Here is a 13,256-nt window from a genome sequence, read left to right as displayed (position 1 = left end):
TTCCGAAATTTTTGACAATATATTTCCGCTTCATCATGCCCCTGAGAGAGGGCTAAGGCTACGTTCACATTTGCGTTGTGCGCCGCAGCGTCGGCGCCGCAGCGCACAACGCAAACAAAAACGCGGCAAAACGCACGCTAAAACGCTGCGTTTTGCGCCGCATGCGTCGTTTTTGCCCGCAAGTTGGACGCAAAAAAAATGCAACTTGAAGCGTTTCTTGCGTCCAACGCTTGCGGCCATGCGGCGCAAAACGCAGCACAACGCATGTCCATGCGCCCCCATGTTAAGTATAGGGGCGCATGACGCATGCGGCGCCGCTGCGGCGCCCGACGCTGCGGCGCTGACCGCAAATGTGAACGTAGCCTAACAAAGCCTTTTCAGCCTGAATCTCCAGGTTGGGTTCCTCATAGAGCAATCCCAATGCCAGAAAAAACGCATCCACACTGAGCAATGCAGGATCCCCTGGTGCCAATGCAAATGCCCAATTCTGAGGGTCGCCCCGCAGGAAAGATATTACAATCCTGACCTGTTGAGCAGGGTCTCCAGAGGAGCGAGATTTTAAAGAAAGAAACAATTTACAATTGTTCCTGAAATTCAGGAAGGTAGATCTATCTCCAGAGAAGAACTCTGGAATAGGAATTCTAGGTTCAGACATGGGAGTGTGAACAACAAAATCCTGTATGTCTTGAACTTTTGCCGCGAGATTACTCAGGCTGGAAGCCAAACTCTGGACATCGATGTTAAACAGCTAAGATCAGAGCCATTCAAGGGTTAAGAAGAGGTAAGAAGCAGCTAGACAGCAATTAAGGGCTAGGCAGAAAAACTCTGAAGGGAAAAAAAAAAAAAAATTTCCCTTAAACACTTCTTTTTCTCCTGCTTCAGCCCAAACAATTAACACTTTGTGGGCCGGCTATACAGTCATGAATCCCAATGGCTAGGGATAGCACAGGACAAGCAAAGTACAAATAAATAACGGACGAGCTCTAGGGTGATGGAACCTGGGCTGACCGCTGCCCTACGCCTGACAAACACAACTAGAGATAGCCAGGGAGCGTGCCTACGTTGGTTCTAGACGCCACGCACCAGCCTAAGAGCTAACTAGTACTGCAGAGAAAATAAAGACCTCACTTGCCTCCAGAGGAACGAACCCCAAAAGGTATAGTTGTCCCCCACATGTATTGACGGTGAAATGAGAGGAAGGCACACACATAGAGATGATATATATAGGTTTAGCAAATTGAGGCCCACTGTAAACTAGAAAGCAGAACGATACAAAAGGGGTCTGAGCGGTCAGCAAAAAACCCTAATCAAAAAAACCATCCTGAGATTACAAGAACCCATGTGCCAACTCATGGCACATGGGGAGAACCTCAGTCCACTAGAGCTACCAGCTAGCATAGAGACATAATAAGCAAGCTGGACAAAAAACCAAACAACTGAAAATCAGCACTTAGCTTATCCTGAAAGATCTGGGAGCAGGTAGGCAGGAACAAAACAGAGCACATCTGAATACATTGATAGCCGGCAAGGAAATGACAGAAAGGCCAGGAAAAATAGGAAACACCCAGCCTCTGATGGACAGGTGGAAACCAAAGGCCGCAACCCACCAAAGTCACCCAGTACCAGCAGTAACCACCAGAGGGAGCCCACAAACAGAATCCACAACAGGCCACCCTTCAAGAAGAGTGAAATGCCCTACCTCAGCAGACAATAACTTGATATGTGAACAGATTGAGACGTTGTTAAGCTGTAATTGATTCTCAAGGCCACATGACAAGTTATTGAGACAAGGACATTTTTGAAGGGGTGTACCCATCATTGTTGTTGCCTTTAGTTTTAATAAAATTGATTGAGATGAGGAAATCACCATTGCTTGCGTCTACTTAAATGCCCTACTTTCATGATAAAATATCACTGTAGCGGGAACTTTTTATGTTTTCAATAAATTTCGGCCAAAAGCGTTCCTAACTCTTTGTGAGTAGGGTATGGTTTTTTTGCTTTTCTTTTAACCCCTTAACGTCTAATGACGGACACTGTCCTTTATTGGACGCCTCCCCCTGTTTGGTGCGGGCTTTGGCGATGAGCCCGCACCTTTTCTGGCACATGACAACTGATCTGATCAGCTGACATGTGCCCGGAACAGCCAGGGGTGGAATCGCGATTTGCCCACTGCTGTTAACATGTTAAATGCTGCCAAACTCTTGACAGCGGCATTGAACATGGATGCGCAGGAAGTGCATCTTTACCTCCTCCCATCGGCATCCGTATCACATGACCGCGGGTCGCCGATGGGTTGGCATGACAACCCTGGGTCAGCAGGAGACTGCTGTGGTTGTCATTGCTGAATCGCTATGAGCACCGCCTGGTAGACAGCGCTCATAGCAAGTGAGCATATTTGCTACATACAGCAGGGCTGCAGCAATCGGACAAATGCAGGTTCTAGTCTCCCATGGAGACTATTGAAGCAAGTAAAATGTAAAAAAAAAATGTTTTTAAAAATATTTTAAAAATATAAAAGTTCAAATCACCACCCATTCAAAATAAAGCAGTAAAAAAACAAATATTCACATATTTGGTATCACCGAGTTCAGAATCACTCGATCCATCAATATACAAAAATAATTCATCCAATCGGCATAGCATGAAAAATAAATCAAAACACCAGAATTACAGTTTTGGTAGCTCAACATTGAAATAAAATGCAATAACAAGTGATCAAAAGAATGTATCTACACCAAAATGGTATCAATAAAAACATCAGATCGGCATACAAAAAATAAGCCCTCACCCAGTCCCATATCCCGAACAATGGAGACGCTATGTCTCTCGGAAAATGGCAACTTTTTTTTTTTTTTTTTTACAAACTTTGGAATTTTTTTTCACCACTTAGATTAAAAAGAACCTAGACATGTTTGGTGTCTATGAACTTGTAATGACCTGGAGAATCATAATGGCAGGTCAGTTTTAGCATTTAGTGAACCTAGTAAAAAAGCCAAAAAGTGTGGGATTGAACTTTTCTATTAGGCTACTTTCACACATCAGGTTTTCAGCGTCAGGGCTCTTTTCCATTTGCAAGAAACACGTCCGTGTCTCGCATGTGAAAAACAATCTCTGGCGCTGGCACTTTGGAGCGGAGCGTGTAGCTCCATGTGTTGCTATGCGGCCGCACGCTCCGCTCCAAAGTGCCACCGCCAGAGCTTGGTTTTCACATGCGAGACACGGACGTGTTTCTCGCAAATGGAAAAGAGCCCTCAGGCTCAATCCGGCTAATTTTTACAAAAACAGAACCGGCAAATGTTGCCGCTGGATCCGTTTTTTCCCTCATAGAATTGTATTAGTGTCGGATTGAGCCTGATGACCTTGCGTTTCGTCTGGTTTTCGCCGGATCTGGCAAATCTGCCATTTCCGGCTTCTTGAAAAAATGTCTATAGCAATGTTTTTTGTCTCCGGCGAAAAAGCCGGAAGCGCCAGATCCGTCGCTTCCGGCTGTTTGCTAGAATGGAAATCTATGAGAGTCAGAAAATGACGGATTCCGGTGCCAGATTCCGTTTGTTTAAACTGAGCGTGTTCCAAATTTTTTTTTATCCAATAATCTAGATATGCTAGCCGGATCCGTCAAAAAAACAGATCGGTTGCATCAGTTTTTCAGAATCTGCGCCGGATCCAGTTTTTCCAACATTCGCCGGATTGTGCCTGATGCAAAAAACCTGATGTGTGAAAGTAGCCTTACACGGCATGGTAAAACCAATTCAAAAGTACAACTCGCCCCGCAAAAAATAAGCCCTCTTATGGCCATTTTGACCAAAAGCTAAAAAGTTATGGCTCTGGGAAGAAAAGAAGGAAAAAATGAAAATGCAAAACCAAAAATACCCCTGGTTGTTAAGAGGTTAAGCTCATTCGCAGGTCGGTATACATAAACATGTTGTCCTTATTCTGCAGGTCGATACAATGATACCAAATTAATATATTTTTTACTACTTTTGAATAGAAATCTTTCCCTGATCACTGTATTATAAAATCCAGAACTGTCGTTTTCACTTTGGGTTACATACGATCTTTCAATGAACTTTATTCTATTTTTGGAAGGAGGAAAAACAAAAAAACCCAATAAATCTTGAATGTTTTTTTTTATTTTTAATTGCGTTCACCAAACAATTGTTAACTTTATTCTGTGGGTTGATACAATTATAAAGATTTCTCATTTATATAGTTTTTTTATGCTTTATTACTTTTGCACAAAAAACTCACTTAAAAAATTATATTTTGTGCCGTCATTTTTTCAGAGACATAGCTTACCGTATTTATTTTTACAATATATTGTAGATCTTGTTTGTTGCAAATTGAAGATTACTGTGTATTCATATTTCTTTGGGGTACAAACAACTTTTTGATCACTTTTTATATCATTTTTGGGATGTGGGATGAACAAAAACAACAATTTAGGATGTTTTTCATATATTTTTCGATAATAGATCAGACAGCCCTGTCTGTCAAACTGGCTGAGTGGCGGAAACACTGTCCAGCATTCAAGAAGTTTCCAGCCTCAATCATTATACTGACAGGGCAGGAAAAAAGGTAAGCATCATGTGAGGAGTAACCATTTGACACTATTGATCTATGTTGGAGCAGTGAGCGAAGTTCATTAGAGATAGGATCTCAGGTTTTAATCATCTCTACTGGGCCTTTGACCAATATGCCACAATAAGGGATAAAATGGACCGACTGCCAATGCGATATGACCACTGATCACTAAAATTTTACCAATTTGTGGGATTTTAAATGCCTGCTAACACAGGTAGACCAAAGTAAACGATGCGCCCTGAGTGATCAATAATACAGCGTTTTGCTCGCTCATCGGGTGATGGGCAGTTTGATTACGTGCCAAAATAATTGTGAAACGGGTGTTTTTAGCAACGCTCCTACATGATTATCTGACAGTGTAAATGCCCCTTAAGACTGGTATTCATTAATGTAATGTTATTTTAGGAATTGGAATATATGCTTTAACTTTCTTTATCACTGCTTTTGTATGATGCCATTTTTAGTTTACGATTCCTACTTTGGCTCATAAACACCATGACTATTTGTTACTATGCATTATCATTGTGCTGTAAATACCTTTATATCAAGCCCTGAGTATCATTTTGGAATATTAGTTAAGGTGCATTTTATATGTCTGAACTTTGTGATATCATCTAGATAGTTTGGGGTGTTATTTTTGAATATACTGATTGTTGTACTGTATTCTTTGGATTGATAATCTGTGTTCAGACAGGCTTTTGAAGATACATCCAAGTTGTTTTTTTAAGCTTTGTTCCCTCTTTTGGAAGAAAGGGCGGGAACAGATACTTGGAGCTTGTCAACCACTATAAAAGCAATATTCTTCTCGTAATAAGCAGCCTCATTAATAAACACAGGGTAAACTGGTCGTTCTCCAGTATAAGGCATAATCTTGTTATCCAAACTCAGAAATGCAGGATCACCAGGGAGCAGAAGAGAGAAATCTTGATCCTAAAGAAAAAAAGAGTATTTGCAGTTTAAAAGTCAGAGAGCTGAGTCTTTTGTATAAGTATAAAAATGCAGAATAAGCACAGCATATGATCTTACAGGGTTTCTCCAAGAATTGTTATAAATAATACACATTTAAATATTAAAACTTTTTCTAAAGACATTTATTTAGTAAAAAGGTCTGCTTTATTTTGTGCATGCTGTCAGGATTTTAGAGATGGCAGTTGCAATAAATGATAGTGCACCTGTCCTAGCTTTCAGAGGATGCACAATATGACAGGACAAGCTGCGTAAAGACCTACAAGCTGCTTGAGACACACATTAGAGCAGGACAGCGTCCTGTCAGGCATCGTGAAGTCGCACTCCTCTGTTCAGTCAACCTGACAGTGGAGCAGGAGTACAGTAGAAGATAAATGCAGCGCCCCAGAGTCCTGGTCGTTGCAGTATCATGGCTCAGCCACTAAGGGGGGCCATGGTGCGTTCGATGGCACTGAAGGAGTTCTCTGAGCAGGTATCACAGTCACCAATACATTTCACAGCTGGGCCTCCGGGGGGAGCTAAGGGTGCTATTCATTAGGCCACTCCCCACCATAGTGGGTAAACTGGGGGTCAGGCAGGAAGTTAGAGAGAACGCTGACGGGATTGAACGGAGCAACACCCTGTGGCAGGGGGTGTTGTGAAGGGAGAGACTGTAGGGTCTCTGCCAGGGGTGGGATCCTGGCAGAGGCTTGGCATTGAAAGAACGTAACGGGTCCGCGCAGGCTCCTGGAAGCGGCGGGACTCAAGAAAGGACTAGAAGCGAGATAGATTGTGCTGAGTGAGAAACGAAATCAAGCGAAAGGAGATACCAGTGAGGGTTGTGCTGAAAGAGGCAGCACCTTACTGAGGCGCACTACCGGTGGCCGGAACGCCGAGGAGGTAAAGAGTTTCAAGCCATACCTCAGACCTACGGCAGGGCAGTTAGCTTTAGGCGGACTGTCTCACGCATCACCCAGGAAGGCAAAGGGGGGTACCAACAGGAGAGGGGCGCAGATAGAGTCCCGGAAGATCTCCGAGCCTCCCCGTCATACGGGTGCGTTCCTACCATAGTATCTGGAGGGACGAGGAAGATCATTGCGAATTAAGTTGTTGTGAGGGAACACGAGAAACAGACACAACAGTTGTGGGGTACTTTCCGTAAGCACAGCAGGGAAGGACTGCAACACATAGCGCTAGAAGGAAGGCACCGATTTCCACCTGCAAGGAGAGCTCTGGAAGTGCCATTGGACCGGCCGGACTTGCGCAGCCTGGTGAGCCGTATTCCGGACTGAGGACCCAGAGAGCTTCAGTAAAGAGGTAAAGAGACTGCAACCTGGTGTCCTCGTTATTTACCGCGACCTGCACCCCACAACTGCACCGCTACAACATCACTTATTGCACCGGACGTCCCCCACTGACAGACAGGGCCACGGACCGGGTCTAGCCACCGTGACAACCCCAGGACTGAGACCTAGAGGCCCGGCTCTGGGTACCCCTCGGCCCTGCGGCGGTGTGGGGGCGCTCCAACTTGGCGTCACGAACAGGATCTACTTAAGCCTGAAGAATCAGGTCATGTGTGCCTAGAGACTGTGATTTACTGTGCTTGGACTGTACTTTATTGCAAGACTGTGTGCTGTGCCATTTGCCGCCAAAATCAGCCGCCATTGCAGCGCTGAGGAAAGTGCAGGAAGAGAAGAGGGGCGTGGAGTGGGCGTAAACGAGCTGGAGAGCGCGAACAGTAATGGCCGCCCAGTCTAAGTATTTCTGTGTCCTGAGGACGTGCCCGTCAACAGCTGAGGTACGCCTCCTGATCTTGGTCGGAGGGTGGAGACCATGGGGACGGGGCCGCCCACGGAAGAGACCGCGGGAAGAAGACGCGGGAGAGGAGAAAAAGATGGCGGCACCTGAAGCACCACGCGGAGCTGAGTCGGCTCAGTCTGAGGCCGCGGCGTCAGAGATAGGCTCCGAGGCACCGCTGCTGGGAGGTCTGACCCTTACCGAGTCACAGATGGGCCGACCTCCGACGCCGTTATCGGAGGAACGTGTGGCTGCGGCCGAAGCCCGCCAGCTGACCCGCCGACTGAAGGCCGATGCCCGCGTGCTCACCCGGGTGGGCCAACCCACCGAGATTAAGCTGTCTCCCATTGCTCCTTACCCGGACCCGGCTGAAGGCGCCCTACCTGCACCGGGTCTGAAGATCATGCCGGATGCGGAGCACTTACGGCACCTTATGGCAGAGTGGCGGAGCCGGCCCCAGCCTGCAGAACAAGTGGACTTGGTTAGTGTCCCCGAGATTTCGCCCTCACACTGGGGTGTTGTGGTGGCCTTCCATCCCCAGCAAGGGAGAGGGGTCATACAGGAGATCGGGGAGCCGATCCAGGTCCGGGTGGACCGAGAAGAGGTGGAACCTTCTGGCAGGCGGTCTGATTGCAATCTGGAGCCGGGGGACGCCGTCACCTATACGAGGTGGAGAAAGAACACCAGTGAGACGGGCTGGTTTGCCCGGGGGGTCCAACGATGTGTCGCCCTCCAGGCTGCTGCTGGGACACCAGAAGAGGATAGTCCTGGAGGAAAGGCAGCGGGACCTGATCCCGCGGAACCAGGGGAAGTTCGACCTCACCGCGCCTCGGAGAGGCGGGTACGCCTACCGACGAGAAGGACCTCCCGGAGAGGGATTCTATCCTTACTGGGACCAGAACGGCGTCCTGGCTCACCTGGCCGATCTGTGAGTCTGGTGAAGCCGGGAAGAAGGTCACCTCCCGTAGAACCCCAGTAAGATTTTATTACTTTATGAAAATGTAAATAGTTACTGTTTGTCTTTTATTCCTTTAAGTTGCTGCTAAACCCGCCCAGGGTTAATGGATCCCTCTGTTCACCCGGGATCCTCTTTGTTTGTTTTCCTTTCCTAAAATGTTTGCACAAGTTTAAAGAACTGCAGAAATCATGGACTGTGCATGATTCGAACTTCCCTTGTAAATAATTTGCACCTTCTTAAAGGTGCTCCCTACTGGTTTTAGCCAAAGACACTTTGCGAAGATATTTGCCCTATTGGTTTGAGCCAAAAGACACTTTGCGAAGATTCCTTCTCTACTGGGTTTAGTTAAAGACACTTTGCGAAGAAACCTTTCCTACTAGTCCTAGTTAAAGACACTTTGTGAAGATCCTGGGCTGGAACTTTGCATAAGACTGGTAGGCTGAGAAGACGAGCTACCTCAGAAAGACTTGGTCCCCTCTTAAAGGGGATGTGACGAAGTAAATTTGAAAGAGATACTGTTACCGAACAGTAATGTGATAATGATGCCTTGAAAAGAAATGTAACTGTTTTACATGCCGAGTTATATGTGTTGAAGTTGTTGAAATGTGAAATCTGAATAATGTTTTGTAGAAAGGAAAGATGCAGAGAGCCCGTAGGGGTAGATGTAGAAGCCTGCATAGTTGAAAGTAAAAGAAGTAATAATGAAGGTGAGGATAGAAGGTAAACCCCGCGTCCCCATTGAAAAGTTACTTTGTTACTAAGGACAGAGAGTGAACCCGTAGGGGTTAGAGAGTGAGTCCTTAAAGGAGCCGAGTAGAGCGGGCTCAGAGTTCTTTAAATGAAAGGAATGTTATGTCTATACTGTGTATAGTAGCGAAAGGCAGTAGGCCCTGGCTGAACAGGGCGGTCCTGTAAAAGAAAGGAGAGGCAGTAGGTCTGGTGCCGTAGGGACAGGCGGTCCTGCAGGTTCACAAGAAGGAGAATGTAAAGTTGAAATGCCTTATAATGTGATTATAGGAAGGCCTTTGATAGACTAAGAGTGTGAGTTTCTTAAAGGCAATGTTAAGTTATTGTTCCAAAAATTGCACTAAGTAGAATACCCGGTTGGGTAACAGAAGTTATTTATGCTCTGTAATTTATAATGTTGATTATGTTTGTAACGTTAAAAGTGTCCTCACCTCCCATAAAGGGAAGCCTACTTAAGTATACTTACTGTTATTTGCACTCAACAAAATTGTATGTCTTTTTGCTAACCTGTATTGTTGTTTTTCTTCCCAGTCCCGGAGTACTGTGTTTAACCAGGGGGGAGTGCAGCGCCCCAGAGTCCTGGTCGTTGCAGTATCATGGCTCAGCCACTAAGGGGGGCCATGGTGCGTTCGATGGCACTGAAGGAGTTCTCTGAGCAGGTATCACAGTCACCAATACATTTCACAGCTGGGCCTCCGGGGGGAGCTAAGGGTGCTATTCATTAGGCCACTCCCCACCATAGTGGGTAAACTGGGGGTCAGGCAGGAAGTTAGAGAGAACTCTGACGGGATTGAACGGAGCAACACCCTGTGGCAGGGGGTGTTGTGAAGGGAGAGACTGTAGGGTCTCTGCCAGGGGTGGGATCCTGGCAGAGGCTTGGCATTGAAAGAACGTAACGGGTCCGCGCAGGCTCCTGGAAGCGGCGGGACTCAAGAAAGGACTAGAAGCGAGATAGATTGTGCTGAGTGAGAAACGAAATCAAGCGAAAGGAGATACCAGTGAGGGTTGTGCTGAAAGAGGCAGCACCTTACTGAGGCGCACTACCGGTGGCCGGAACGCCGAGGAGGTAAAGAGTTTCAAGCCATACCTCAGACCTACGGCAGGGCAGTTAGCTTTAGGCGGACTGTCTCACGCATCACCCAGGAAGGCAAAGGGGGGTACCAACAGGAGAGGGGCGCAGATAGAGTCCCGGAAGATCTCCGAGCCTCCCCGTCATACGGGTGCGTTCCTACCATAGTATCTGGAGGGACGAGGAAGATCATTGCGAATTAAGTTGTTGTGAGGGAACACGAGAAACAGACACAACAGTTGTGGGGTACTTTCCGTAAGCACAGCAGGGAAGGACTGCAACACATAGCGCTAGAAGGAAGGCACCGATTTCCACCTGCAAGGAGAGCTCTGGAAGTGCCATTGGACCGGCCGGACTTGCGCAGCCTGGTGAGCCGTATTCCGGACTGAGGACCCAGAGAGCTTCAGTAAAGAGGTAAAGAGACTGCAACCTGGTGTCCTCGTTATTTACCGCGACCTGCACCCCACAACTGCACCGCTACAACATCACTTATTGCACCGGACGTCCCCCACTGACAGACAGGGCCACGGACCGGGTCTAGCCACCGTGACAACCCCAGGACTGAGACCTAGAGGCCCGGCTCCGGGTACCCCTCGGCCCTGCGGCGGTGTGGGGGCGCTCCATAAACACCTTTCTTCTTCTGAGAATGAACATCTGACAGTTTTTCTGCATACAATTTGCTAAATAAAGGTATTTAGAAAAATATTTAATATTTAAAAGTATTTTATTTAACACATTTCTTGGACAACCCCTTTAAGCACAGTCTGGACATGTCTCCCACGGAGCACATCTAGGATGTTGATTATTACAAAGGAAACTGCCAGCAGCAGATTTTGATAATTTGTGTGCATTTAGTGTGGCAGAACATTTCTCAGACAATCATTATTAACCTCACTGACCACAGAAAAAGTGTGTTGGATTTCTGCACGTGGCGCTCATAATCAATTTTGTATAAATAGAGACAAAATGAAAATTTTCTTTCAATTTTTTTATTATTTGCATATCATTGATATGTATATCTATCCTGTGATTTCCATAATTCCACAACATTTAATTCTTGATTTTGGAATTCCATTGCTATTTCAATATTGAGGAGTGTATAACATCTCCAAAAGGCAATTAACAAATGTACAACCCCTGGCAAAAATTATGTAATCACCGGCCTTGGAGGATGTTCATTCAGTTGTTTAATTTTGTAGACAAAAAGCAGATCATAGACATGGCACAAAACTAAAAGTCATTTCAAATGGCAACTTTCTGGCTTTAAGAAACACTAAAAGAAATCAAGAACAAAAAATGTGGTAGTCAGTAATTGTTACTTTTTTTTAACCAAGCATAGGGTAAAAATTATGAAGTCACTCAATTATGAGGGAAAAAATTATGGAATCACCCTGTAAATTTTCATTCCCAAAACTAACACCTGCATCAAATTAGATCTGATCGTTAGTCTGTATCTAAAAAGGAGTGATCACACCTTGGAGAGCCGTTGCACCAAGTGGACTGACATGAATCATGGCTCCAACAGGAGAGATGTCAATTGAAACAAAGGAGGGGATTATAAAACTCTTAAAAGAAGGTAAATCATCACAAAATGTTGCAAAAGATGTTGGTTGAAGATGGAGCGCCCCCAAGGCAGTGGGGTACTCGGTACCGGTTTCTTAGGTTCTCAAGGGGATGTCACGGTGGCTGACCTGGTCCGTGGCCCTTGGGATGTCCGTGTAAAAGGGAAAGGTCTTTAAAGGGATATGTTCGTGACGCCACCTGTGGTATTCGGTCAGGGTGACCGACGCTGCTTTAAGGGGTCCGCTGGGGTGATGTTATGGCAGCTAGATGGTATACCTTCCCACAGGTGAAGTATGTCCCCAGGGCTTCCCAGTGTGTAGATGGTGGATGGTGTGAAGCGCAGTGAAGAACGAGGACACAAGGTTGCAATCTCTTTACCTTTTTACTGAAGGTTTCAGCATCCACAGTCCAGTGCACAGACCACAGAGCAGGCAGAGTCCGGCCGGTTTGGAGGCAAATCCAGAGTCCCCTTGTCCTGGTAGAAATCAGTAGCCTTCCTCTAGCGCCGTGTGTTGTAGAACCTTACTGCTAAGCTTCTCATAAGGTCCTCACAACTGTTGAAGATGTTACAGATGTAATGTCTCTCTCTCTCTCTGTCCCCCAGATAGGATAGGACAAACCCGTATGACCGGTGGCTTGAGGCTTTTTACAGGGACTCTATCATGCCCCGGCCTCTCGTGGGTGCCACCTTTCCTCCTGGGTATAGGGTGGGCAGGTAAAGTGAAATTAGCTGTCCTGCCAGTCTCTGGAGCAAGGCATAAAGGACAGTTGCTCCCTCAGTGTTCCGGCTACCGGGATCTTGTGCCTCAGAAGGAGGCAGCCTGTGCAGGGCAGAACTCCTCTGATATCCACTCCTTTGCTACGACTTCTTCACCCTCTCTACAATACAGTTCTCTTTCCGTGTCTCTTTCTGGGAGGCTGCCGCACTCAGGGCAGGCGCAGCTCTGTGTCCTTCTGTCTCAGCCTCTGACAGGATCCCACCCCTGTCAGGGACCAACTACCTGAGCAAAGCTCAGCCAGCGACTGTCTAACTTCCTATCCAGGCAACCAGTTTTACCTAAGTGTGTGGAGTGCCCTAATAAATAGGAGCATAGCTCCCCCTGGTGACCTGGAGTGCAAAATGTGTTGCATGTTTGTGATACCTGGATTCAGTTGTCTTTCATTGCCTCCAAATGTAACATCACTCCCCCCTAGAGGAGGACAATATTACTGAAATGACCAGGACCCTGGGGCACTGCACTCAGTCAGCTGTGTCTAAAATCTGGACCAAATACAAACAACATGTGAAGGTTGTTAAAGGCAAACATACTGGTAGACCAAGGAAGACATGAAAGAATCAAGACCGGAAACTTAAAGCAATATGTCTCCAAAACAGGAAATGCACAACAAAACAAATGAGGAACGAATGGGTGGAAACTGGAGTCAATGTCTGTGACCGAACTGTAAGAAACCGCCTAAGGGAAATGGGATTTACAGTGCCTTATGAAAGTATTCGGCTTCCTGGAACGTTTCAACCTTTTCCCACATATCATGCTTCAAACATAAAGATACCAAATGTAATTGTGTGTAAAGTGGAACACAATTGTGAAGTTGAAC

General features: G+C 46.3%; 1 protein-coding gene across 1 annotated transcript in view; it reads right to left on the bottom strand.

Annotated features, from left to right (window-relative positions):
• Nucleotides 1–4,136: 4,136 nt before the first annotated feature.
• The window catches only part of ACY3 (aminoacylase 3), a 223,158-nt gene continuing 214,038 nt past the window's right edge, over nucleotides 4,137–13,256 (bottom strand). Inside the window, exon 6 of the mRNA XM_077250833.1 lies at nucleotides 4,137–5,511. Coding sequence (XP_077106948.1) covers nucleotides 5,305–5,511 — 207 coding nt within the window. The 3' untranslated portion in view covers nucleotides 4,137–5,304. The remainder of the gene's footprint in view (nucleotides 5,512–13,256) is intronic.

This window comes from Ranitomeya variabilis, chromosome 4 (assembly GCF_051348905.1).
Source record: "Ranitomeya variabilis isolate aRanVar5 chromosome 4, aRanVar5.hap1, whole genome shotgun sequence".
Classification (NCBI taxonomy): Eukaryota; Metazoa; Chordata; class Amphibia; order Anura; family Dendrobatidae; genus Ranitomeya; species Ranitomeya variabilis.
This window is presented reverse-complemented; position numbering and strand designations above follow the sequence as displayed.